This window comes from Opisthocomus hoazin, chromosome 2 (genome assembly GCF_030867145.1).
Source record: "Opisthocomus hoazin isolate bOpiHoa1 chromosome 2, bOpiHoa1.hap1, whole genome shotgun sequence".
Classification (NCBI taxonomy): domain Eukaryota; kingdom Metazoa; phylum Chordata; class Aves; order Opisthocomiformes; family Opisthocomidae; genus Opisthocomus; species Opisthocomus hoazin.
The window spans coordinates 28,641,978-28,667,995 of NC_134415.1; the positions used below are offsets into that span (position 1 = coordinate 28,641,978).

General features: G+C 37.0%; 1 protein-coding gene across 3 annotated transcripts in view; it reads right to left on the minus strand.

The window, feature by feature from the left end:
* Positions 1-26,018, minus strand: part of USH2A (usherin) — a 389,400-nt gene that overhangs the window by 203,861 nt on the left and 159,521 nt on the right. For all 3 annotated transcript variants that reach the window (XM_075412995.1, XM_075412994.1, XM_075412996.1), the window contains 2 exons: positions 16,357-16,470; positions 13,819-13,980 (listed from right to left, as the gene is read on the minus strand). In XM_075412995.1, coding sequence (XP_075269110.1) covers positions 13,819-13,980; positions 16,357-16,470 — 276 coding nt within the window. The remainder of the gene's footprint in view (positions 1-13,818; positions 13,981-16,356; positions 16,471-26,018) is intronic.

The window sequence follows — 26,018 nt, forward strand, 5'->3', positions numbered from 1 at the left end:
AAAAAAAAAAGCTTTTTGAACGTTTTACCTCTGTATTACTTCAGCTTTATGTTCACAACTGGAAAATGTATTTCCACTAGGCAACTATGTTGCAAATTTGAATCTCAGATACCTGATGCTATAAAACTGGAACTACTCTGGGTTCACATTAGAATGACCAAGAACCTCTTGGTTCACTAACAGAAGTACATCCTGTATTCCCAAGTAATTCTGATCTTGCTGCAGTGGGAGAAACAATATTCAGATCCACCTTACATTTGGTGCTAAGTTAATTGTATCAGGTCAAGAGAACGGTCTGACTGCCACTTTTACAGCCCGCTGAAGAACACATGTGAATGTGCAGCTGTGGTAAGAGAAGCCAGTAAGATGTTAAGTTATATAAAAATATATGGTAAGTAATACAGCAACTATTACTATGCATTTTATATAAATCAATAGTGCAGTCTTGTCTGGAATAGCATATATTACAGAGTGCAGAAATAAAGTCTGTCAGGAAAATGGCCGTGAGAAAGCAGGCTTACAAACACTCTCTTAGGAAGAGAGGCTGAAGAAACAACCTGAGAAAAGGAAACAAAGAAGATGACACACCATATAGGTATATAAGGTAGTAAGTGCTACACACAAAAGCAATTAGGACCCTGTGTTCCCATGAACTCCATTTTAATAACACAGCGGAAAAAAAGGACATCCAATAAATTTATAAAGTGGCATTTTCAGAGAAACTCACCCCACCCAAAATCATGCACCCTCTACTGCTGGCAAAAAGATTCAAGTTTATCTTTATTCTAAATTCTGGGGGAGACATATTAAATATCAACATCATGTTTTAAAAATTATTTTTATAAGCATCACTGTGATTTGCAAATCTGTAGAACAGAGTCCTGCAAGTTTTCTATATTTCTCTCTCTGTACCTGAGACTACATAGAACTCTTCAACACTATTTTATTAAGTCTTCCTGCCTAAGCAAAGAAAAAAAGGCATGGGAGGAAATAAATTAATTTCCAAAACTACTATTTTCTTTGACAAAAAGTAAACAATATTACTAGTATATTTTTACTTATTAAAACCGAATAGGCATACTAAATTGCAAAATACCATTTTAACCCCAAAACCATTGGTTTAATCAACAACATAGTCAACAAAAAAAAAATCATTAAGCAAGCAGAAACTTGAGACAGCACACTCAGACTAAGAATTGGAGTCTAAACAAGAAAAATATGACAATGGCTGTTTGAACTGTTATCAGCTAGATGTTACAGACTAGTGGTTTAGAGAATATAAGCTTTGTTTAGCTATATATGCATTTTACATCCAATATGGGTAACTTGTTCCACCATTTTGTATAGTACCAGGCACGCAAGATGATTAGAGAGCAACTCTCACCATCCAGGCAAGGCATCATGTGATTTAAGAGTTTCTGTAGAAGAGATACTATCACCTTCCCAGGATGAGAACAGCTCTGTATATCTGAATTATAGTCAGAGAATAAAGGGTTTTGCTAAAACATTACTGTAGTGCTGGAACAAGGATAGTGGGAGGAGGATTCGGCTTCTGAGCACCGTTCCTAAACAAGACAATTTATAGTAAGTTAAATCTGTTGCAAGACTACAAAAGCTGAGCTAGTTTTCAGTTGGCCACAGAATTAGCAGCATAGTAAAATACACTGTACTTCTACCTGCTCTCCGCTGTCCTTACCAGAACAATCAGCCCCAGCTGTTGAGTCATTAACATGGTCAACATGTGGCTGCGGAAAATTATTGGGATTTCTCTTTCCCGTTTTTGTTTTACAGTGTCCTTGCTTTATATTTATTTTCAAAACACACACACCAAAAAGAAACAAAACAAAACCCCAAAAAGCCCAAAATTTTTTTCAGCTGGACATGTTGCACTACCCAGTTTTGTCATGTAGTGTCAGTAATGTCATCAGATAACATAACTGACACAATCTGATGTGATGCATTAAACTGGGATTACCAGAATAAATCATGTTTGTGGGTACACAGATCACAGGTGGTGCAGTCAGCTGCTCTGTATTATGGCGTATCTATAGGATGTGCAGATTAGGATATAATGTTCAGAGGCTTGTTCTCCTTTGTGAAGTGCTTTGCAACCATAACTCAATAGTAAGGAGCCACCAAACAGTTATAATGGCATAAACCATCATCAGGGAAAAATACAAATCGATCAGTGCCAGTTATAAAAAAGAAAGAGCATGCATCTGTCCCCAGTCTCATAAATTCAGTGGTTGTTGCAGGCTTTTTCTCTATCCCACATGTACTTTATTAATAACAGTAACCATTATAAATAATAATAATGCAGAGTAGTTTATTTCAAGATGAATGCTCTTTCTTATTATCTGTTGATCCTCTCCCTTATTTCTTACATCCTGTCTATATTCCTCCTGTAAATGGTGGGGGAGAGCTAGTTTAATTTATTGTTTGAAGTTTATGCCCTTTAATTGGCAACAGTGTGCTATGCCAAGGAAGTTGTCTATGTAAGCTCCCTGAAATATCTGCATTCCTTAACTGACATGTTAAGCTTCTACAAAGAAGGCATAGAATTTACATTCTACTGAATGTTATAAATAAGTAATAAGAACAGATTAGAATTATGCATTTACGCCTACTAGTGAGAGTGAGATGCATAATTCACAAGTGGCAAACCCTGAAGAGGCTTTCGTATTTCACCCCAGCCCTCTCCCCCTTCCAATCTTGAGTATGTAGAACACAGTATATTTTTCAGTCTCACTGCTCCACATTTCTTTGTTTTTTTTCCAGCTAGACTGTTTAGATTTTATAATCACTACTTTTTCTTTATTGCAGAAAAGCAGCAGACACTGTATGTTAGTAGTCATTGTTGGGAACATACCTGCTTTATGTTACAGTATTGGTGTCATGCCTCTGAATTTTCTGGTGATACTCAGGGACATGACCGTAAGAGGCAGATGTTAAATGGCAGTACGTTCAGAAGGCGCCAGAGTAAACTGAACTCCTCTATCTAATTTAGGAAGAGAACGCAGAATGTGCAACTGAAACTTCGTTATGCTTCATAGTTAACGTGACAGACTGCTCCTCTATTTGGATCTCCCGGAGGAGTAGACTCTATGCCCATTCACGTCCCCAGCTTCTCTGTTGAAGCCTGTAATCTAATACCTGTTGTGACCACAATTTATACGACAGCATATGAAGGCTACAGATTTTGCAGAGCCTGTGGCTTTTCCCCACAGCAGTTATACCTCTAAGAAGCACTCTGATGCCTGGTGATCAGGAGGAGGAATAAAGCATGATTTTAGTCTAGTTGCTTTAAGATTTTTCGGTTCTCTGAGGCACTACAATGTTGATTAACGTACCTCTCAAAGAAGCGTCACTCAAGACAGGCTCTTTGGTGGAAGATGTTATCTTGTAATCTCTCTCAACTGTTCTGAACTTCATCTATTTAGTTACCAGAATTTTCCTTCGTTCTGTGTGCAAATATTCTAAATTATGCTCTAGGGCTAACTACCATTTGTTTATTCTCCCCCAATGTCTGCCAAGCAACTTCTTCTCATAGTTAAGCTAAGACTTGCACCTCTCTTTATCTGGTAACATTTATTTATTTATTTAATCTTTTGATTTCTTCAGTGTACCTCAGTGAGTTGTCCTCGACTGGTTTGCTACGTACTTTATCTCTGCCTGTAAACTTAGGAGAAAGACTTCATTTATATTTGTATTTTAATTCCCAGTACAGTTTAACAGCTTAGAAATTGTTATGTGACATTGCAACAATCATATTAAATCCCAAGAGCCATCTCTGAAAAATTTAAAACCCATTACTTGAAATGAAAAAAATGCTTTTACTCTAACTTTTAAGAATAACAAATTATTTTTATATGTAGGAGATCATTCTTATTTGAGCTGATGAAAAGGCTAGCACGCCAGCTCATGAGAACATGTGAACATTTCTTGTCATTGGGATTAAATTATTGCTCCTTGATCAGAAAACAAATGACTAATAGTATTAAAATTAAGTGATCATAAATAGCTCCAAAGTTGAAGCTAGTATGAAATTCAGCTTTCGCAAGGAAGCTATTGACATACTGTACCAACATGGGTTACTTTCCACTATTGATTATTTCCTGCATTTCCCCTAGAACAGACTGTGGGAATTTTCACCACTTACGCATCCTTTGTACGAACTCACCCAGTCTAGCCAATGCTCCTGGACAGGTAAGCAATGAGGACCCAGAAGCTTTTAATAATCCAGATTCTCTAGTGACCTCTGAATAACCTTTTCCACTGACTAACAGAGGGGATGCAAAGCTATTCACCCACTGTTCTAATAAGAAATCTTTCAGCTGTTGGCAGACCTGTTTAAGTTGCCCCTATTATCTATTCAGCACTGATTCCAATGCTAATTAATACCAACTAGAAAAATTTTGAAATAAAAATATCATAAGTCTCCCCCAAGATATTTGTATAAAATTTTACATATTCATGCACCTCTATTGATGGGAATCGCGTATGGTCATGGAAAGAACATAGAAGCTTATTGATTGAATTGATTAAATCACAAATTAGAATTAGATATTCCTAATGATATATTTCCAGATACAGAACACAGGCAGTATATTATCACCAGTGTAAAAATTCACTCTCTCCCACCTGATCAGCTATTCTTACATGTGCAGACCTTGTACAGTGCCACTCCTCACCAAAATGATCAAACAGCACCATTCTTAAATTAGAAATCCAGATGCTTATTTAGATGTAGCCATAAACATACCCAGGCATGCAGAAAAAGAAGTCAAGATATGCATACTGTGAATGTGACTTAAATGTGCCTCTGTAATAACAGAACATATTCTGTCCAAAGCAGCCATCACAGGAACAATGATGAAGTGTGTCATCCACTTTTCTGTTCATCTTAAGACCATGAGTGTAAGCCTTATTTAAAGCAAACTAATCTGATGTTCTTCTTACATGTTTGGTTTTACGTTTGCTTAAGTATTTTTTTTCCATGCACTAGTTAATTTCCTGGTAACACCTCACTTTAGTTTGTCACTTTATTTATACAAGAAAAACCATGGAAAAGAAAAAAACAGATAAAAGCCCCAGCAGCTTTCAAAGTCCAACTACAATTTATGTAAAATGCTAAAATCAGAAATAGATTGTCATAAAAATACAATATTTCATGGAAGACAGGTGGAAAGCATGATGGAGTTCTGTACTGACAATGCTATTAAGCTTTATGTAAACAATTTAGGTAATCAGTGTAGAAAGCTAGGTTAGATCTCTGGCAGTAATTCAGCAGGAAAGGAAGTATACTAGAATGCCTTTTATACTTTTTGTGACATGATTTAAGCCTTGCATATTTTTTCACATAACTTAGGAGGATAGGGAAACATATTTTGAAACTACAGGAATCCTCCTCCAATCATACAAACCATCAAATATGTTTAAAAACAAACATATCCAACTATTTTATGGGCTTGTAACACTCAGGATTGTATTGTTCACACACAAGACAAGACTTATGAAACATGAAAAATACTCAGGAAGGTCTGGACTTCACAGAAAAAGACATTAATTGGTGAAGCATTTTAGAAATGCAAGTTGCAAGGAAGTTGCTCAGATTTCTTAAAATAACAAGTCTGAAACATACGCAAACATCAAAGATTCCCCTTTTCATAAATTGGTCTCATTATAGCTTTCTGTTTTTCAATAAATAAAATGCTGAAAGTATTTAAGTAATGGTTAATGACTCAACACCCTCATGGCCATGCACTCAGTAAAACCAAGGAAAATGGGAACCCCTGGTTGGGAACCCTCTGGAAGTATTACTGTGATGTTACCTGCCTGTACATTGTCATTATTTATTAATATTCCAACAGTATTATAACGGAAGGTTGAGACACGTCGGGTAAAGAGAGAAAGGTGTGTGTGTAGCACAAGCCAAACAGGAACGCATGTACTGCTCAGTCAGAACAATTATCACAGCTGATAAACCAATACAATTTGTAATAGCAGCATGGAAGAAAACATCTATCTTAAATACACATCAGGTGTTTGGCAGTTCAGGACACCAAATGGTGCTAAATGAGCAAGGAGAAATACGAGTGTATTTTCCAGTGCATAAGGAAAATCTCAGAAAGAAGCTCCATTATGCAGCTTGCTATATCAAGAATGCTGCCCCAATCTTTCCAAGCCTATTAAGTCAGAGCTGTGAGGTATATTCTTATGAATTCATATCAAGAGATTCAAACAGAAGCAGTAGGTTTGGACTTCGTCCATCTGTGCAAGAGGTGTCATATCTTTATTTACATGAGTCCAGCATTACCTGAAACTAAGCATACATAATTTACCAAGTATTTCAAAATAATCCTGGCAAAAACATCTCAGGAAAGTGGAGATGCTTTTCTTTACATATAAACATATGATTTATAAGTTGAACATAAAACCTTGCACAGTTTCTGATGTTTTCTAAAGCACTTAATAAAAGTGTGATTGAATAAAGTCTTAATTTAAACTATAAGATCATGCTTCTGTTTTATCAACAAAATTAAAACCAGAGCAGAAACCACCACTTTGCCTTACTAGCTTCAGGCAAACCACAATCACCAGACATACTGCTTAAAGTAAGGTCCCACAAAAAGTATGATCAAAGACTATGATCACAACATGGCCAAGAAAGTATATTGTAGATCTTGTAAATTTAAGGAGACCTCTCAATGTTTGACAGCAAACAGTGGTCACCACGTGGCAACTGCTCACGATATCACTTGATAGAGGCTTATATGAAGTTCTCACTGATGAAAGACAAAATGCAGAGAAACAGGTTACGCCCTTCAGAAATCCCAGAGGAAGGTAGACAAGGTGCACAAGCTTGGGCCAGTTTGACAAAGCGAGGTTCACACACGCAACATTACAGCAAACTGATCTCAGAAAGTGGCAAAGTAAGAATTTAGTGCTATTCTACTGCACTGGGGATGTCTTTGAGAAGACCTGCAAATGCATATGACAGTGCAGAACACCCCCAGGATGATAACGTGTGTACAGTAAGTCTGCTGCTTGCAAAAGACAAAAAAAGGGGGGAAAAAATGACAAAAAAGATAAAAAAGGCTGTATTTAAATTTTACAAATTGAACTCAATGAACACTTGATTTAAATCTGTCCTCCTCAGCACACACTGTCTTTTGGGGAGATCTTAGCATCTTTAAGTCTGCTGACCAATATAGATATCTGTGAGGGAGAAAATAAAGAACTAGAAACCTATATATATTTAATTCTGACAATTGATTTTGAAGTAAGATCACAGGACAAATTAATCTGTGAGTTTTACATTTTTTAGTGGTTTTAATTCTTGTCATGGAATTTAGACAAGCCTGGAAATCAATGTTATTCTTCTCTTGGTTTAAAAAACGTAGCCCAGAGCCAAAATCTTTCCTATGCTGCCAGAAGAGGAAGGAGGAAAAAAGCACTCTCCCTGTTCCACAGCTATTGGCTCTAGAGAAGCTATTTGCTCCACTTTGCATTGGTACATATAGAAGATTGGGAGGTACCAGTCACTCTCATTTTATAATTTGTGTTGCATTTCAATTTTTAGAAAGCAGTACCCAAGCAACCTGAGAGCTCAGCAATTCCAGCAGGGTTAGCATGAGTTCTCTCCCGGTTCGCTGTCTTGCCCAAATCTGATCAAAGGACACGGACTCAAGAAGCTTGTCCAGCTGTGGTTTTATAATGACACCACTAGGTTTTGCTCGATAATCAAGGTCCCTAAAAGTCTGTGTAGCTTCAGGCTTAATATCTGCGACAAGGTTAACTGAAATCTGCAGCAAGGATAACTACTTTAGCAGATTGTATCAGCAGGAAATATTTAAACACTATTTAAAAGGATTTTAAATAAGCAGATTTTATTTAACACTGCACTAATGCACTGCAATAGAAAATGATACAACCGAGCTGCTACAAATAAACATAATGCTTTTACCCTTACCCCACCTCCCTGCCTTCTAAATTCCCCAGATCTGTATTATTAAGCCCAGTGAGTGTACCAGATCTTTCTGTCTGAGGCTGAAATACAGGAATGCCAGACTCAGACAGCCCGTTTGCCCTTTGGTTTTGTGCCTGCTGAACCTGCATTCTGGGTCTGTGGAATTAATTACGGTAGTACCAGTCACTGGCAATGTCAGTGTTGCCAATTCAGGTGTATCAAATGCGCTTTCTTACACGCCTACAACTTTCACAGGAAGGTAGTTTCTCCTGTAAACCTGGCATACTCTGCCCTCTAGTGCTAGGTGCACCAATATATGTTTACTTAAACGCATGCCCAGGCCAGAATAAAGCCTGAAGCAGCAGGCATTCTTTATATGCCATCCCGAAAAACATGATAATTCCTGTACGCCTTTTCAGCTGGATACGTTGCTAAACCAAATATAAGGGGTGGGCCTGGAACTGTAGCATAGTATTGCAAGACCCTAAAATAAGAAAGAGACACTGGGGCATATCTCATTGGGTCACATGCAAGACATTTCAATAACCAATTCTAGCTGTGAAGAGGTGAAGACTAACTTTTTCGTTGCTCACAATGGTGTTAAATAAGCCTCTGCTTCACAACAAAATGAGGAATTGTGACATTCAGAGTCATAATATATATAAATCTAACACTAACATGGTATTGGATAGCAAACCACTCTTTCCAAAACACTCCAGTGAAAGAACAGGCTGGGTTCATTTGATATTTACATGTATTTCACAGCAACATGGAAAAAGGGAGACAAACTAATACCAGAGGACTACAGAATTTTTCTATTGTTTGTCCTTTAAGGCAAAAGCTGCCTGTCATCTTTGAGCAAGACCTAAAACAAAGAAATGCAAATCCTTGGGGTTGGAGATCGGTGGTTTTAAACATGGCTATAGCTAAAAACTGTATACAAAGTAACCATGAGACCTACATTTAAAACCTAACATAGTAAGTGTTTTCTTCTCAGTGATTCAGCTTCTTGCAGTGATATATCTTATTGCAATTATCCTCTACATATAATTCTGTGGATTTTCTTGTTCAAATTGTTTCACTTGGCAATTAGTACATTATTGATATTATGATGGATTTTGCTTTTGCTATCATGATCTATGATTTAAAACAAGCAGTAGCAGTCATAGGGATAAAAAGGACAGAAAACTTTGCCAATTTTTCACTAAAATGTAATAATTGTGCATGGCTGTGCATAGTGTGTACTGTAATTACTACTTGTTTAGAGCAATATAAAACAAAAAAACAGGTACTAATTCAGGGTTCTCCCGTTTTTTAAGCTCAGATATGCTAAATCCTATCTGCACAGATGTCAAACATCTGTCTCTTGCTCACAGAAAAACAAGGCTCCCATTCTATCCTGGTTTTGTAGGATCAGCCTTTCCACACTCAGGTCAAATAACAATTTGAATAAGCTAAAGCTTAGTTCACGCTCTTAGACAAAATTGTGAAGACTGCTCTTTCTCACCTTTTCCAAGGCTCTCCTTAATATTTTGCCCAGAAACCTGGTACAAAGCAGTCTGTCACAGTTTTTTCAAAATCTTGGGCACGTAATTTAGGATAACTCTACTCATTTAACTCAACAGAGGATCTGCCCTTGTAACATAGCTGACAGCATCTCTTTTCTGAAAAACTGGAAACAATTCTTTCAGGTTGGCAGAGAAAAATAAGTTTCATACAGCTGAGTCTTAATAAGAATATCTTCCTTTTAAAGATTCATGCTGAGAAACATTAGATTCTGCTAGAAAAATTATACAAACACAATTTGTTAACATTGTCAAGTATCTAGTGCTGCAGAAAATGCAGACATACATCCTCAGTGCCAAGCTCAGTGCAAAGGTAGATTTAAACATTTTTTGCTTTCTAAAGATATCTACAAAGTCATGTCCCTTTGTAAACACGTTAGGTAATGAACATCTTTTCTTACTCCATCAAATGCTCAGCATTTAAGAACAGACGAATATTTTGCTCTAACCTTTTCTTCTGAAGTTTCTTCACAACAATAAGGTTTCCACCAAAACAAAACTTGGCACTTGGATCACATCTGATCATTACTGTCTCTGCTTACCCTGTACCTTTCTGCATTTATTAGACCACCTTTCTGCTGGTGGTATTGGCACCACCAGCTCAGGCCACCACAGGTAAATATTTCTCAGTGTAAAACACACCCTGTACTCTCTTTCATGTAGGCAGGTGGGATTTTTTTGAGACTAATTTAAAGCAAACGGAAAAGAAGAACTAATACCTTGCCTAAATTTAAAAATACAAGGAAAGAATTGCATTAAGAAATCTCCACATTTCAAAGCAGAAGCTTCAGTTTTGCCTGTGAGTGTCTGGATGGATGAGAGAACAATATTTTCCTCTCTACAGGAAAAATCAACTCAAATTTTCGTAAAATCAAAAGCCTTTGTAAGATCAGTGTGTATATGTTAAGGATTTTGAAGACAGCTGTACAAGCTTCTCCACCTCCTCACAGCTGCTAGTCAACTCTACAGAACAGTAAGGTGTGCGAGTTTGGAAAGCAGAACACTATTGCAATAGCCTTCTTGAGCTGCAGCTGTTTGTCTTCATTACAGGAGCTTCTGCACTCACATAGATGAACTGAAAGCACAAATACAGGGGCATGTATTCACACAGCCGAAATTCCACCTGGGATCCTGGACTGAATATTTCCTCTTGGCTTGTTCCTACCCACTGGAGACATTAGGCTTTCACTGGAATTCAGGATGTGAAGTAGCACCCACATCGCACGAGGAAGAAGTACCACGTAAGGCAAAGGCATAAAGGTGGGAAGCAGAAAAACTGCAGACAGACAGTTAACAAAGGTGTTGTGGCTGGCTTCATTTCAGTGCTTTATCACTCACAACACAGAAACTGGATTTGTTAATATGGGGAAAATATTTAAAGGCACTAATGGATGATGGATACCTAATGGGTCCCCGTTTTCAATGTGGTAAAGTGTACATTTGCCATATGTGCTTTTAAAGGGTTTCCTTTTTAATTACAGCTCAACCCCTAGAGAAAACAAACACTTTAATTTCCATGAAAATCAATTAGTATTTCAAGCCCTCAACAACTGTCAAGATCAGAAACTAAGTTAACATATTTGCAACTACAGTGTTGACAAAACTTATACCTACTCAAGTTATGGATTAATTAGTATGGGCCTAATTGCATTTTCCATAATTTGAAGAGAAAGCCAGTGAAGTTCTGATTTTTAGACAGAGTTGATGACTTCCTAAATATAAAGGTTTAAAAAATATCCCCACATTTCAATAGATACAGCACTTCAAAAAACACAGAGAGAATGTATGACTTTCTGATGTAGACTACAGGAACTCAGTCGTATAGTTATTAAATTAGGAAAATCATTTTGGTGAATGAATAGGAAACAGATGTCAGAAACAATGAACTTTGTCTCTCTGGTTAGGGTCAATAACGTATTATGTTGAGGCAATAAGTCACGAACATCACTAGCATAAATGCTGAAAGGAAAAGGATAAGCAAAAAGCCAAAAAGGTAGGAAAGAGACGTGTATGACATTGGAGTCAAAAGCTGTAACTTCTCACTGTTAAACCATAACCCTTGGGGGAAAAAAAAAAAAAAAAAAGGATCTTGGGCTGTAAAAAGAAGCAAAATGAGGTAAAATTAAAGATATATGCAGATCTAAGTAAGATCTTGAATAAACCTGATTCAGAGTGACTGGGATTTCTAGTGACCCAAATCCCAGTCTGCTGGCTCACATTGCATCTTCCCCCCTCAGGCAGAGTGAGAAACTGGCAGCTCAATAAAATGGATCCAAACTAAACAGACTGATCTCCACACCATGCTTAGAATGGTAGGCAAGGGTGGCTCTTGTGCTGTACTGAATAGGGCAGCACAATCTGATTCACTAGACGCCTCTTTTAAATTTCTGTTTCTCTAATATCTTTATATCTTATATCTGCCTAAAAATTAATTGAAATCAAAGTTATGATATCCTCAGTAAGACCAAAAATACCAAAATTTCAAGAACAATGTAAATAATTTATAAAGAAAAGCAACAAGAGGTCTTCTAGGAAGCTTATGTACCAGATGACTTTTCCTTAGACAAATTTAGCTGAATGTGTTCTGATATCATTCAAGATTTAGAGATAGAACATGATGAGTCATGATGACCCTTTTCAATTTATCATTTTCTATATCTTCAAAGAACTGTTACAAAAGTCACTTGACCACTATTTCTATGAATAAGCATTCATTTTGGCTACAAGTCAGAATAGAATCAAACATGAACCTAAACCCAAACAAAATATATTACGGTGAACGTTTCCTGCAACATTTTACATTGCCTGTCAATTTATAACCAGATGGCAGATGAACACATCAGTAAAACTATCGGTAATGAACTTTCAGTAATGATTCTAATAAGATTGGGAGCACAACTATTTGCACTTCAAAATTCTTAAGAATAGTGTTATGGTATGGCAATAAGAGATTAATGGAGATCTTGCAAAAAAGATAAATGGCACTACAAGAATACTGGAAAAATGGGGGGATGGGGGAGAAATTAATTGAACCTATGCTTTTGATAAATATTTATTTTTTTGCAGAAGAAAAATGCACACTAGTTTGAGCTGTCATTATGTTAACCTATATCCTATTTTTCATATTATTAGTAATACATAATGTGGTAGTTTATATTCAAAAATAAAACCAGAATGTATATACCTCATGTATTTATCCAGAAACACACTAAGGTTACTATGGTTACGAAAAATCCATTACCTTTGAATACAGAATGAAAAAGTTTGACTTAAAGTGTGCACTATTTATTACAGCGATCATCAACAGCCTTCAGGAGGTTCTCTAACTGGATTCATTTTTCAGTGTCAAAACTGACCCACCACACCAGTAGCTTATGGCCTGCGCAAGGCAAAGAAATTTGAACTACATGAATTTTTAAATATGTTTTATACTAACTCAAGATGCAGAAATTGCTATGAATTTTAAGGCCTTACATTAAAAAGAAAGTAGGGTCTTGGTACCCTTTTTCCCCCAAGTTGTCCGATATGAAATGCTTTATTTTTACTTGTACCTACTATCATACACAAATTTGGACGGGTTCAGAATAGCGCTTACGCTGTGCTATGATACTTCTAGCTCAGTACTTTGATTCTGATTTTGTTTTTTGTTGTTTGAATAATGTCTGAACAAATAACCTGGATACTTCATTGAACTACACAAAATACGTTAAAATAGGAAGTCAGATTACCATGCTTCACTGTACTGCCAAATAACAGCCATTTAGCTTCTATGCAATAGCTTAAGAGAACTGATATTACTTGGTTAATGACATACTGCATAACTGGTTTCAGAAGAGAACAGATTATTATTTTATACTTTTAACAAATGAATTAAACATGGGCTATTCAGGAAAGCAACACAGTGTCTCTTGAATTAAGACTATTTAAGGAAGACAGTAGGAAAAACTATTAAATCTGTACATATTATCTTGTCTTCAACATCTTACAGTTGACTTGTTCTGAGAGCTAGATGGTATGAGATCAAAAAGCTATAAACCGTTAAAAAGATGACTTAGGTCCTGTGAAAGAGGACAACACAGCACAAGATTAAGCTACACCACGGCAACATTAATTTCTGAGAGTTCCAACAGTGAGTTCTACGAAGGATTCTTTAAAAAATGGAAGCCATCAGGGTTTAAAGTGCATCCAGCTCATTTTAAAATTTTTCTTTTCCTCTGAAATAAGGAGTTGGTCACATGCAACTGCGAGATACCCATCTGACATGTTACCGAGCAAAGAACTCACCTTTTACAACATATTTAGTTTCATTTCCGAAGTAAATTGGTACTCCGTTCATATATAAAGTATATTGTGTAATAATACCATTTGGTGTTTTGGGTGGACTCCAACTCATCAGCAGGAACGTGGGAAAAGATATTGCTGTGGGTGATTGCACATCTTCAGGGACTGGTGAAAAATATGTATAACATTATATTATATTTCCACAAATAATAAATTATTTCATTAAGCAGCTACCATCAGGATGATTTTTTGTAAAGTTGAAATTTCAGAAGAGGTTTTATGCTTTCAACATACCAGCATTTTGAGAACTCTCCTGTTACATGTGAGGTTTCCCAGCCAAACAGAAACTTCTGTGAAAGACAAGGGTATACTCTTTGCTTTTTAGGAGAATAATTATGCTCATATAACTTTATCTTTCCAGCTTGATAACACCGAGCAAGGGGAGGGGTACATGATTTTAATACAGTTCTTTTTCTAATACCAATTCTTTTCTCTTCCTTCATGCTTTTTATTACTAAATACAAACTCAAAATTCTTTCTAACCACAAATGCAGATGCTGTATTCTTAGGCACTACCCCTTATTTCAGACTTTTCATAATTCAATACACTTAGTAATGTTTGTTTAGCGTAGATTTTATGTATATAATATACTAGAAGTTGGCAATGGATAATAATTTAAAAGCTGAGTTCTCTCACCGTTCCAACGAGTTATATGCTAGAAGCACACGCAATCCCACTGAATATCGCAAGGGGAGCAGAACTTGGGCCTCAGTCTGGGAGGAATATCTTGTAATTTACAAGCTCTGTGCTAGCAATTTAAAACAATAACTAGCAGTGGCTGGCAATGTGAAAACAATATAAAGTAATGAATGTTTCAATAGGGAAACAGGGATAGCTGGAGGGTGTGATATGGTGTCTGTCTTCTGTATCATCAATTTATTGTTACTAAGCGCATGCAGCAAGAGCGTCCAAAAATAGAAACTCCACACATTGACTTTTTATTCAGTTCTTCTGAGGGATAAAACACATGTTCCCCATGGCTTTATTTGATCTCTGGGGAAAAAAAAATTGAAAATCTATTCTTGCCTAAACCATCCCAATATGACAGCACATCTGAAAACAGTGGACGTTTTTCTCAAACACATGTAAGAATTCCTGCCTTACTCACTAAGATGAGAAAATGAAACATAAACAATTTATTTTTTAAGTACTATGTTAACACCAGAAAGAAATACACAATACTGTATTTAATGTTTATATCACAGGGTCTGTTAACTATTTGGCTGTCAGAGGCTACACCCTTTCATTGATACTGCCACCAGACAAACTCAGTTGGTTTATTTAGAACTTCCAAGAGGCAATAATTGGATTTTGATTTGATTGGTGCTGCTGGCAGTTGCTAACATGTTTGCATCAAAACGCTGTTCCAGCAATGTTAGACTGCAGTCTTCAGGACTGTCCTCATCAGGACAAGGCTTTGCATGACTACCTGCTTTGGCAGCAGTTCAACGCTCCAGCATGCTTTTAATCATTACGGTTGTACTTCACATAACTTCATGCTAAATTTTTATTTGGTTTATTGGTACTGTATTACTACCTAGTTTACATGAGAACATAAAAAAAGAACTGTGGGAGGGAGGGAATTTTGGAAACTACTCTGCATCATGGAAGATTAACTACCATCCTATAAATACATGTCAAATTCTTCATTCTTCTACTAATGTAAATTTGGAGTAACTGATGATTTTAACTGGATTAACACAGCTTTAGCATGACAGAATCTGGAGATATGCACTTCATGTTTAATTGAGAATGGAGTTAGATATGTCACAGATATTTTGGGAGCATTTGCTCCAGTAATTGATGTGTACTACTTATCAGCCTAGTCTCTAAAGTCAGAATCGTGATGTATTTTCTCTTTCTTCCTGCTCTAGTTCTTAATGTAAGCATAGAAAACATTAATTTACACTCACAACCTTTAAGTTTGAGCACAACAACGTGTAAAAGTGCTTAGAAAAAAAAAAGGGAAAATCTGAACTGTGATTAATAAATAACTCACTCAGCATTTGGAGGTTTCATCACACTGAAGTAATTGCTGCCTATTGCTGGTGTTTAGCAGTTAAAAGAAGCCATGGAAATCAACCATTTGATTCTCAATTTCATACTGTGCCATACAATCAATTCTTTTTAGTCAGACTGTCTCTAGATTTACTTCTGAGCCATAGTAAAACGAGGAAGCTTTCATTAATCTTTCAGATGCTTCATATTAATGACAAGGCTCTTGCATGAACAATGTAACAGCAATTAAAAAGCCCATTAATCTGCATTACAGCTATTAAAGATGCATGTCATTAAAGGGTATGGAGTTTGATTCATTTTCGCACCCCCCCAAAAAATGGAGCAATTATGGTCTGGCAATGCACTTTGTCATCAAATTAGGTTGGGGTTTTCCAGCAAATGGCTTTGCAGCATTTAGCTCTTCTCCTGTTTTATTATTCATGACTGAAATGTGGAAGTCAAGACCTTTGAAATTACTTTACCTTCTTGTGGAGTGGAGATGTTCAATGCATGCAAGCTCTCAGTACAGCCAGCCAAAGTGCAAGCAGTTAGGGTTACAGCATAGTTTTTGAAGGGATGCAAGCCTGTCAATGTGCCTGCAACAGAAGAAAGCAAGGTGTTATGCATGTACAGTGTACAGACTGATTATACACATACACAGACAGAAGTAAAGAATTAAAGTCTTGTGTCACAGGCTTCCACTGTTACAGTGAAAAAGAAAAATTGTTTTAAGGTTTCATTCCTATTACGCCATGACTTAAATTTTGCAAAAGAAATTCAGAGTGAATGGAATTTTATTCCATTCTTCATACTAAAGATGCAGCTAAGTTGCTTTAGTTATTCTCACTATAACAGATACTACTTCAAGATTGAGATGTATATTTTAGTATAACAGTGACAATAAACTCAAGGTTTTTTCTTAGCTCCCAACTCACAAAGTTTTTTCGCTTATTCATTTTGGTTTTCCAAGGAATTTTCACTATCTCCCAGGAAAAAAAATAAAATGTAATGTAATGCCCCTATTCATCCATAAACTGAAATCTCTTTTTTGTATGAAGCATCTCACTTGTGTTCCACTAATTCGGTAGCAGCACATAGACTATGTATTTGCTATACTACTACAGTAACCTAATTCAGCTGACACAGTACCCAAGGGTTTAGAAGAAAAAAAAATAAAAATCAGAAATCTTGTGCTTCTTCAGGTCCTGCTTATGTTGGTGAAGAGAAGTTGCTAGATTCTCACATATTGATCAGCTACTTGTCATAGTGAATGCAACAAATCACTGCTTACCGATTCAGAAAGTTACACAATATTTTGAATTGCAATATACAGAAGAACTACATGGAAAAAAATGTGGTTTACAGTCATTTTCAGAAACATCAGCAGTTCCCATTTCAAAGTAAGTCCGACAATAAAGTAATATGGAATGAAATTGCAGTAGTAATTAAAAGAAGGCCAATTCGTGTCAAGTTTTATTTCAAACCACGTTCTCACCTCGACTCTCACAGTTTTTAGTAAAATCAATGGGATGTTTCATAAAAAAAAAAAAAAATTATAGAAAACTATGTTATTTCAGAACTGTCTGACACTGGGATTTTGCAAAGCAGCTTCAAACACAACAGTACCTCAGAGAACCATAATTCCTGGGCAAACATCCCATAGTACAATAAGTCTGCAAACCCCCTCAGCATTACACATATACAAACAGGTAGAACTTAGTCCTTATTATTACTCTTCATTGAGTTACTACATAGAATGCAACATAACTTTGAGTTTCATTAAAAAATGCCTTTTTTCCCCACATAAACCCTTTACACTTACAAAAAGGGCCTGGAGAATTGATGCTGGATATTAACAGTTACAGTGTAAATATATCATTTTCTGAGTGGGACAATCAAAGTCTGTGAATGTTTATATTGTTTTCAGTAATAGGTGTGTTCACATGGAAAATATGAGACTAACTTCACTGAATTAGTAATGTCTGTGTCTTTTCTTGTAATTAATCCAAAAATTTCAAAGGTTGGCATCGCAATGATCTTTCTATATGAATTCTCTGAGGTCCAGTTTGCCTCGTACACACAAAGAGATATTCAGAAGTAATCACACTTAGTTCAGAATAGAGTTAAATTAAAACCAGTGGATCAGAATCCATTCTTTCTGGTTATAGTTTAGATTCTGCAAATCCCCAGTTAACAGTGGAAAGCTGTACTGCCGTCTGTGATGTCATGTAAGTGCGACACGAAAAATAAAGAATGTTGTGTCAGCCACCATCCAAGCAAACGTGCCTGTACTCTTCCTGTGATGGAACATAAATATTTAAATGAGCATTCAAAAAGCATAAAATAGCAAATAATTATTTTTTGAAGCATTACTATCCCTGTAAAGCAGGAATATTAGTATCCACAGTAAACTCTTCAGCACAGAAAATTCATCAATCAAAAAACCATCTTTTTTGCATAACTTCATACAAAGCACTTATTTCCAGATCACAGAGGGTTAAACGCAGGAAAGTATAAAAGGTACTACTGGAATTACCTTCAGCAAATAAACACATGTAGAAACCAAATCCTCTGTGACATTTGCAAGTTCTCAGTAAAGTGGAGAATGGTATAGTGTATATGCCATCTCTCTGTTCACTCTGCTGTGCTTTAGGAAGCAATTTAGTTTTATTTGTATGTTTAGCACTTGTCGCATTCTTTTCTTATGAAGCAGTGAATTAATGCTCCTTGTATTTCCTGATGGAAGACATTTTGTGGGGTCACCAATGGCTTCAGGCACTGAGAGCTGCAGTAGCACATATTCAGAAAGATGCCTGTAGCTGTATAAGGTTTGGATTGAGCTGTTTGGTTTACTTTTGACAAAGTAGAAGGGTTTTATATAAAGCACCCGCAGTGCAACATAGTGTACATTGCATAGGTAGGTTTGTGAAGGGCAGTGAGAATTTGAAAAAGAAAAACAAACCCTGACAAATAAACCCTTGTGCAACAGGAGATTTATGTTAAAAAAATATATTCAGCAAAGGCAGCAACTTAAAAAATAATTTGTTCATTTCCTAGTTAATGTTTTTCCTTCACATGTACTCTTGCACTATTTTCTTTCAACAAAGAAACAGATGTGCTGCATAGGTAGGCAATAGAAAATGCACAGATTTTATTTACATACTTCAGCAAACTACTTTTTTCTCAGCTGCCAACCTATCTGTTTGGCCAGCACTCACTGTAATCTGTTCTCCTTCATTATGTTAATCTGTGGGCGGAAAGATTTCTGTCATCTTCAAATCGCTTGTACAGCAATGGTAAACACCTTGGCCTGTCTGTAATTGGACAGGTGTCTGCATTGGTGTCACCCAGCTTTTAATTCAATTAAAGAACTGGCTGCTCTGCTCTCATTACCCACTCATTTCCTCTGCACTTTTTGTCAGTCAGTGAAATTTACACTCAGTGCCTGACTATTTTAGAGTACAAAGTCAGCAGTCCCATAGCAAAGATCATCACTGATACACGTGAATTAATTTCTAGCATAGCAAAATAAATTTTGCAATAAAAAATTGCATGTGATCCAATGAAGTCAGTTGACAACTTTAAAAAAAACTTTCCCTAACTCCTCAATTATCACACTCTCAGACTGGAGTCTCTTGTCTACACCCAATAATTGCTGATCTGATAAGAGCCCATCAAGCTTTCCAAGACTGGGTGCTAACAAAGCAAAATTTGGCCACAACCACAGTTGCATATACTCTATTAATGTTAACAGGAGAGAGGTAGGTAAATTGTCGTTTCAATCAGGAGATAGAATTAGAGGCATCACCGATACTTAAGAAGAGGGTCAGGCTCCCACATTTGTGATTTGTCCCACTCGTTCAGCCTGCCCCTACAGAGCAGCTGAATCCATCTAGACTTAACATTTACATCACAGACTATATTCCAAGCCTTAAAATCCACATAGGGAATCGGAGACAATAAATCATTCTAACACACCACTCCTATCTGCCCACTCAAAGAACCTTTGGAAATAAATTAAAGTTCTAACACAGACATTTTGACACAGTGACCCCATGAAACTGAATAATGTCATTTGTTAAATATGAATGTAAAGTTAACAGTCTAAAAGAGTGATCTGGAATCACACCTAGAACATTAAGCCCACTTTAAATGCAAAACTAGTATTTAATTTTCTATACTTTTATTTAAACGATCTTTAATTATTTGCAATATTTGAAGTTGAGGTTTAGAATTGTGTCAGAGAGAAAACACTAAGTTCATTTTTGCAAATAAGGGATAAAAACATTGACACAGACAGTAGAAAAGGGTCAACAATGAATTTACGGAAAATGGATGCATGGACTAGTCAGAGCCAGTTGCATCTTTAAATCCACTCTGTTCATCATTCTAATGCATACAGTATATAAAAAGATTAAATATCCAGCTTCTTCCTTTCACTTCTCCATAAAACAGACATTTCTTTTGTTTAGTACATCTAAAAAAGGTAGTCTCGTAGATTTAGGTAGTTCAGCCAGATTCCACAGTATTCTGGCAGATTTTGAGGGGAAACGTAGTACTTCTCATGAAGCAAAAATATTGTTTTACCACTAAGGCATGAGGGCTACTACTCTATTCAAAAACACGGAAAAATAGATTCAAAGGCAATTATAGTATTTTAGCTATTGCCTCATCCAAGTAAAAGATTTTTATGAAAGCAGCTGCTTCCCTGTTCCACACTGTCCTCCTGCTTTTTCAGAAAGTTGCTTCAAAACACCATCAGGTCTTCAGAGATGAAAAGATGCACTTGCTTATGGTAACTTACAGAGCTTTTACCCTGCATAATGAATTGATTAAACAAATATAAATTGAGGTAAGCTTTTTAAAATACATTTATTGAAGAAGCCTTCCCATAAAAACAAAACTAAATCCACTCAACCACACACACAACTCTCTCAAAAAAGCTATTTAATCCTCCAGATGTAACACGAATAAAGGCCTTTTCCTCACTTCCACAAAAAAAAAATGCACTCAGCTAAGACAGCGGAAGAGGACAATTTTGCAAGGCTAGCTCAGGGGTGGTTCTTTTACAGGTAAATTTAGCTAATTTTAATCACAACCAAGCACTACTTTCATGTGCAGTCTGAAAACTCAGCTCTGGTTCTGAATATTAAGATTCCCAAAGTCAATCATAGAGCTTACCCACACAAATTCCATTTGTTTCACAAGCTGAGTGCATTTTTTGCCAAAGGGACTTTTCTTTGCCAGATTTTTTCATTGTTTCCTCCCTAGCACACTACTTCATAAGGACCTATTTTGAAATACATGTATTGCAATTGAAACAAGACTTGACCTTATAGATTTACCTTAATTCTTTTTTAAGCTCTTAAAAAAAAAAATTACCAAATCTTCCCCCCTCAAACCTAAAGACTATTAAGCCAACTTGAATGCCTGAGGTCGTACAGCATCTGTCTAACAAAGTCACTTGTGTGTCGAGATGCATCATTGCCACAGTACACTTAATCACAGTCCACTGACCAGAAAAGAAAGTCCTCAACTGACTTTGTGTTTTCGACAGATTGTAGCAAAAACTGTTTAAGTACATGAGTCGTCTACATATGCATTTCTGGACTGAAAATCTGTGAACATCAATCTGTCACATACATCTGCATTTATAAAGTATCTTCTACCATAAGTATAGTAGGAGTTACAAAATTCTGAAGAATTACTGAACAAAAGGGCACCTGCTCCAACTCTTTGGCTTATAAGAACTTTGATTACTGGATTTCTGTGGCTTGGAAGACCCTTTTTCCAACAGAAAAATTTCATAACCAACCATACACAAGCTCCACTGGCCTTGAAGATGCAATTCAGGTTGCAGTGGTTCAAGGAAGCCTGTTACATTCCCCATAACACATGGCAACTCTCTGTCTGCTTTAATTTGCAGAAAATCTTAGCCCAGCAGTCCAATTTTGTACTAAGAGTTAATTAACCACAGAGAGTATTGATTCTGTAATATCTATCACTATGTTACTCTCGATCCTTCCAGATAACATTGTCATTGTTCATTTTCTACAGGATGATCATTTTTAAAAGTTTCCAGAGAAAGAAAGACTGTTAACCTTTTTTTTTGAGTATGTCTATAAAAAAACATAATAATAATCCTTTCTATCCTCACAAACATTTAGAACTTGTATTATTTTTATTAATTAAAGTATTGGTTTGTAGCTAAGAGTCAACGTAATTTTGACAAAATGTTCAGGTATATTATATTTAGACAATTTATATTTCACACGAATAAATTTATACAACAGCATTGGACTGTAAACAAGATTCATTTAGGTCTACACTCAATCAAGTTAGAACCTTAATACTGCAGAATATTAATATTATTTATGTTTTAAAATGCACTTATTGAAAAATACGCTGCTGGTCTGCTAAAGCCAGTTAAATGAAAGGAGATATGAACCTTCATTCTGCCACTGTGATTTAGAGTCATTAGGAGCTCAAGCACTACCTGACAACTCACAGAATATCTAAAGGGCATAGACGGGTCTCTTGGCTACCCTATGCTGCATTAGCTGCCGCAGTCAAACAGGGATCTGAGCAGGGTGAGAGGTGCAGCTTCTGGTATACTCCTGCAACTCCTCCCACCGAGAGAGGTTTGCATACATATGGATGAGAGAGCTGGAGAGACCAAATCTCCTCCAGACACCCACAGGGACAAAACAGGCCAGCAATGAGCATCGTGGCCCTAACCATCACATGGGTCTCAGTACGGGATACGCCTTCGTGTGGGAAGGATGCGTACAGCCTTCCACATCTCTCACACTGTGGCATGGCACTGTAAAGCGCATACTGCTGATCTTCTGGCTACGGCAAATATTCAGATCTTTTCTGTCATCTGCCTGTGCTTCTGACCAAAGTTTGCTTCTACAAAATTATGATAAAGGATTTACATGAAAATGACAACCATCCTTGTATTTAATTGTGGTTCAAGCACCTGATGAAGCAGCTTTTGAAAACCATATTTTCAGCATTTGCCAGGCTGGCAGTGAGCTGCCCCAGCCCTGCGGCCCCACCAGTGAGCCCGGGCCTATCCATCGCTGGCAGGAGGCCCCGTCTCCTCTTCTGAGAGACTCCCTAGCTAGAGCGCTTTCAAAGCCGAGGCGCAGCCGAGCCACTTTGATTAACTATATTAAATCATTAAATTAACTTTTCCTGAGATATTCATCTGCTGAGCAGAAAAGACTAAAAGGTGAAAAGTAATTACAAACACGTGTCAAGGGAAGGAGGGAACAGCAACCATGGGCATTCAGAGGGGAAGCCGTCGACAACAATTTTCTCGTTATCATGTGTGCAGCCACGACTTCAGCACTTGGCTATTGCGGCAACGACACAGGCGGAAGGAACTGCAAAAACCACACAAAATTAAAAGATAAATCTGCTAGAGGAATATCAAATGTTTGTGAATTCTTTTGCAGAATATTTTACTTAATATTTGTTGGGGGTTTCACTAGTGTTCTTCACTGCCCCCAGCTGCGAGCTGATAAAATTTATGGGCTTGTCGATATTCTGAATTCTACAATGAGAGCAATCTGAGTTATAAAATGTTTTTCTCATATGTGCTTGACAAGGGAAGCATCAGAGGATTGTGACCAGTGGCACAAAATCCAGTTAGAGGAAAGACAGCTGTGCATGCCAGGGGTTGATACTGGGGCCAATATTGTTCAATGTCTTCATTAATTATCTTAATGATGGGGGAAGCGTGCACACTCAGCAAGTTTGTGGATGATACAAAAGGGCCACTAAGGTGATAAAGGGCCTGAACCATGTCTCTTAAGAGGAGTGGGTGAGAAAGCTGGGACTGATCAGCTCAGAAGAGAGAAGACTCAGGGTGATCCATCAGTGAGTATAAATACCTGTCGGGAGGCAACAAAGCCGAAGGAGACGGACTCTTCTCAGTAGTGCCCAGTGACAGGACAAGAGTCAATGAATACAAATTGAAATACATGAAATTCCATCTGAACACAAGAAACCACTTTTTTTACTGTAAGGGTAGTCAAACACTGGAACAGGCTTCCCACAGAGGAATATCTCCATCTGTGGAGGTATTCAAAACTTGACTGGATACAGTCCTGGGAAATCTGCTCCAGCTGACCTTGTTTGAGCTGGGAAGATGGAATAGATGATCTGTAGAGGTCCCTTCCAACCCCAGTGATTCTGTGATATTCTGGATTCCAAAGGAAAGTAGAAGCAAAGGCTTCTCACAAAGCAGCAGATTAAGTGATGCTTAGGCTGAACAGTGAATGAAAATTTGAAGGAGAGAGTGGAAAAATACCAGAGTTCCTTCATCAGCGATCCCACTGAGAGCTGTGCTGCTTTCCTCTCTGTTGTTGAGGAGAGCAAGCCTGGCTGTTAGGTTACTGTAGCATCTTTGCATGGAATTCAGTAAAAGAATTTCTAAAGAAATTCCTCTGAAATTAGGGAGAAAACAAGCAATCTTTCCCTTCTCAGTAGAACTCAAAGGAAAAGTAAGCAAAGACAGCATCTTCTCGTGGGGTTCTATGTTTATGTTAACTTTTGATTAACCAGGAAAGATAATTCAGCAGGAAAGCCGCATTTTTTCTTGGGAGTCTCACACTTGTGGGTAACCATTTCTCAACATCCACAGACTAGTCCATCTATGTAGGCTTCACTGAAATCAACGGGCTGAAGGTAAAATAATTTCATGATCAGTGATTTAATTTTTCACTTGTGTCAGCTCTGACCTCACAATGAGGACATGAATTACATATTTCATACAATGCCAAAACTGGAAAATACTAAACTTTACGGCAGCAGTTATAAATAACAAAAGGAAGCACTCCACACACACAAAATGGAACTGGAAAACATACTGCCATAGCAAGTTACAGAAGACAAAAGCATAAATGTATTAAAAAAAGAAAGACACTTCTACCACAGACCATTAAGCATGATGGTCCAGATGCAACTTTCAGCTCAGGAATTCCACAAACTACCAGATGCATTTGTATTAACACAAAGACTCGCTCTATGCTTAGCACTTTTCTTACTTTTTCTTCCTAAGCATCTACAATCTGACATTGTCAGAGGTGTCAGTCGTTGAATACAGACATTCTTAGGTTCTTAGGGTCATTTTATTCTGCAGCATTCAACAGCTATCTGCTTTAGTAGACTAAAGCACCAGGATCCTTTTACTGTCTCAATTTAATAGAAAGGAATGTCTTTTTTTTCAACCTCCTGAAAGCTGCATGCAGACAACCTCTTACCTGTCCAGCCTGCTACAGACCTTTTCATAACCCTGACACATAACGATGGCACAATGCCAACAAATTTAAACAAAATTTTGGTTCTTATCATCAGCTGTGAATAAGTTATCTAGTCCATATGCTTCTACTATGGTCTTTCATTTCTACTAATATAATTTGCTTTGCTTTACAGCATAGATAAACAGTATTCAAATTAACCAGTTCATCAAAGAAATCACAGTAAGAATAGAAGCCCTCACAGTTTTGGCATTGTAAGCCTATTACTCACAAATGACGTCAAGAGACTCCAAACTGAAGAAAATAAAATATGTGCATGCTTGCTCTTGAAAATGTAAACACATGTTATGACAGAGAAACAACACAAAACATATACACTTATGTAAAAACACTAAGCACATATTACCTGGGCTTCAGGAAAGCAGCAATAATATACTGCCTGAGGGTTAAGGCACTTTCCAAGACTGTTACATTGCCCAAAGCTGAACCAAACTAAGGCATCAGTTTTGAGCATTATGTCGTTAGCACATTTTTAATTGTTAGGAATTCTATAATTAATTTTAGAGAGTATACAAACAAATCTATTGGTCACTGCTTGTTGTAATAAAAGTAAAATTCTGTACTATTGCCCCATTTAGTCATCACATAATGTAACCCAGATCCTTGTCTGTGATGTCATCCCTTCTCAGGCAACTTTCTAGCAGCCAGCAAAGGGAGTCTGTTCATAGAGAGCAAAAAGCCAGATCCATGCTACCCTGACAGGAAGAGAGATCTAAAGATGTTCTTTATGTAGCAGTCTCCAGTGTTTCTTCCTAAAAACATCTGCCTCTAAGGGTAAAAAGACCTAGACTCCAGGAAGCATCTCATGTGCAACA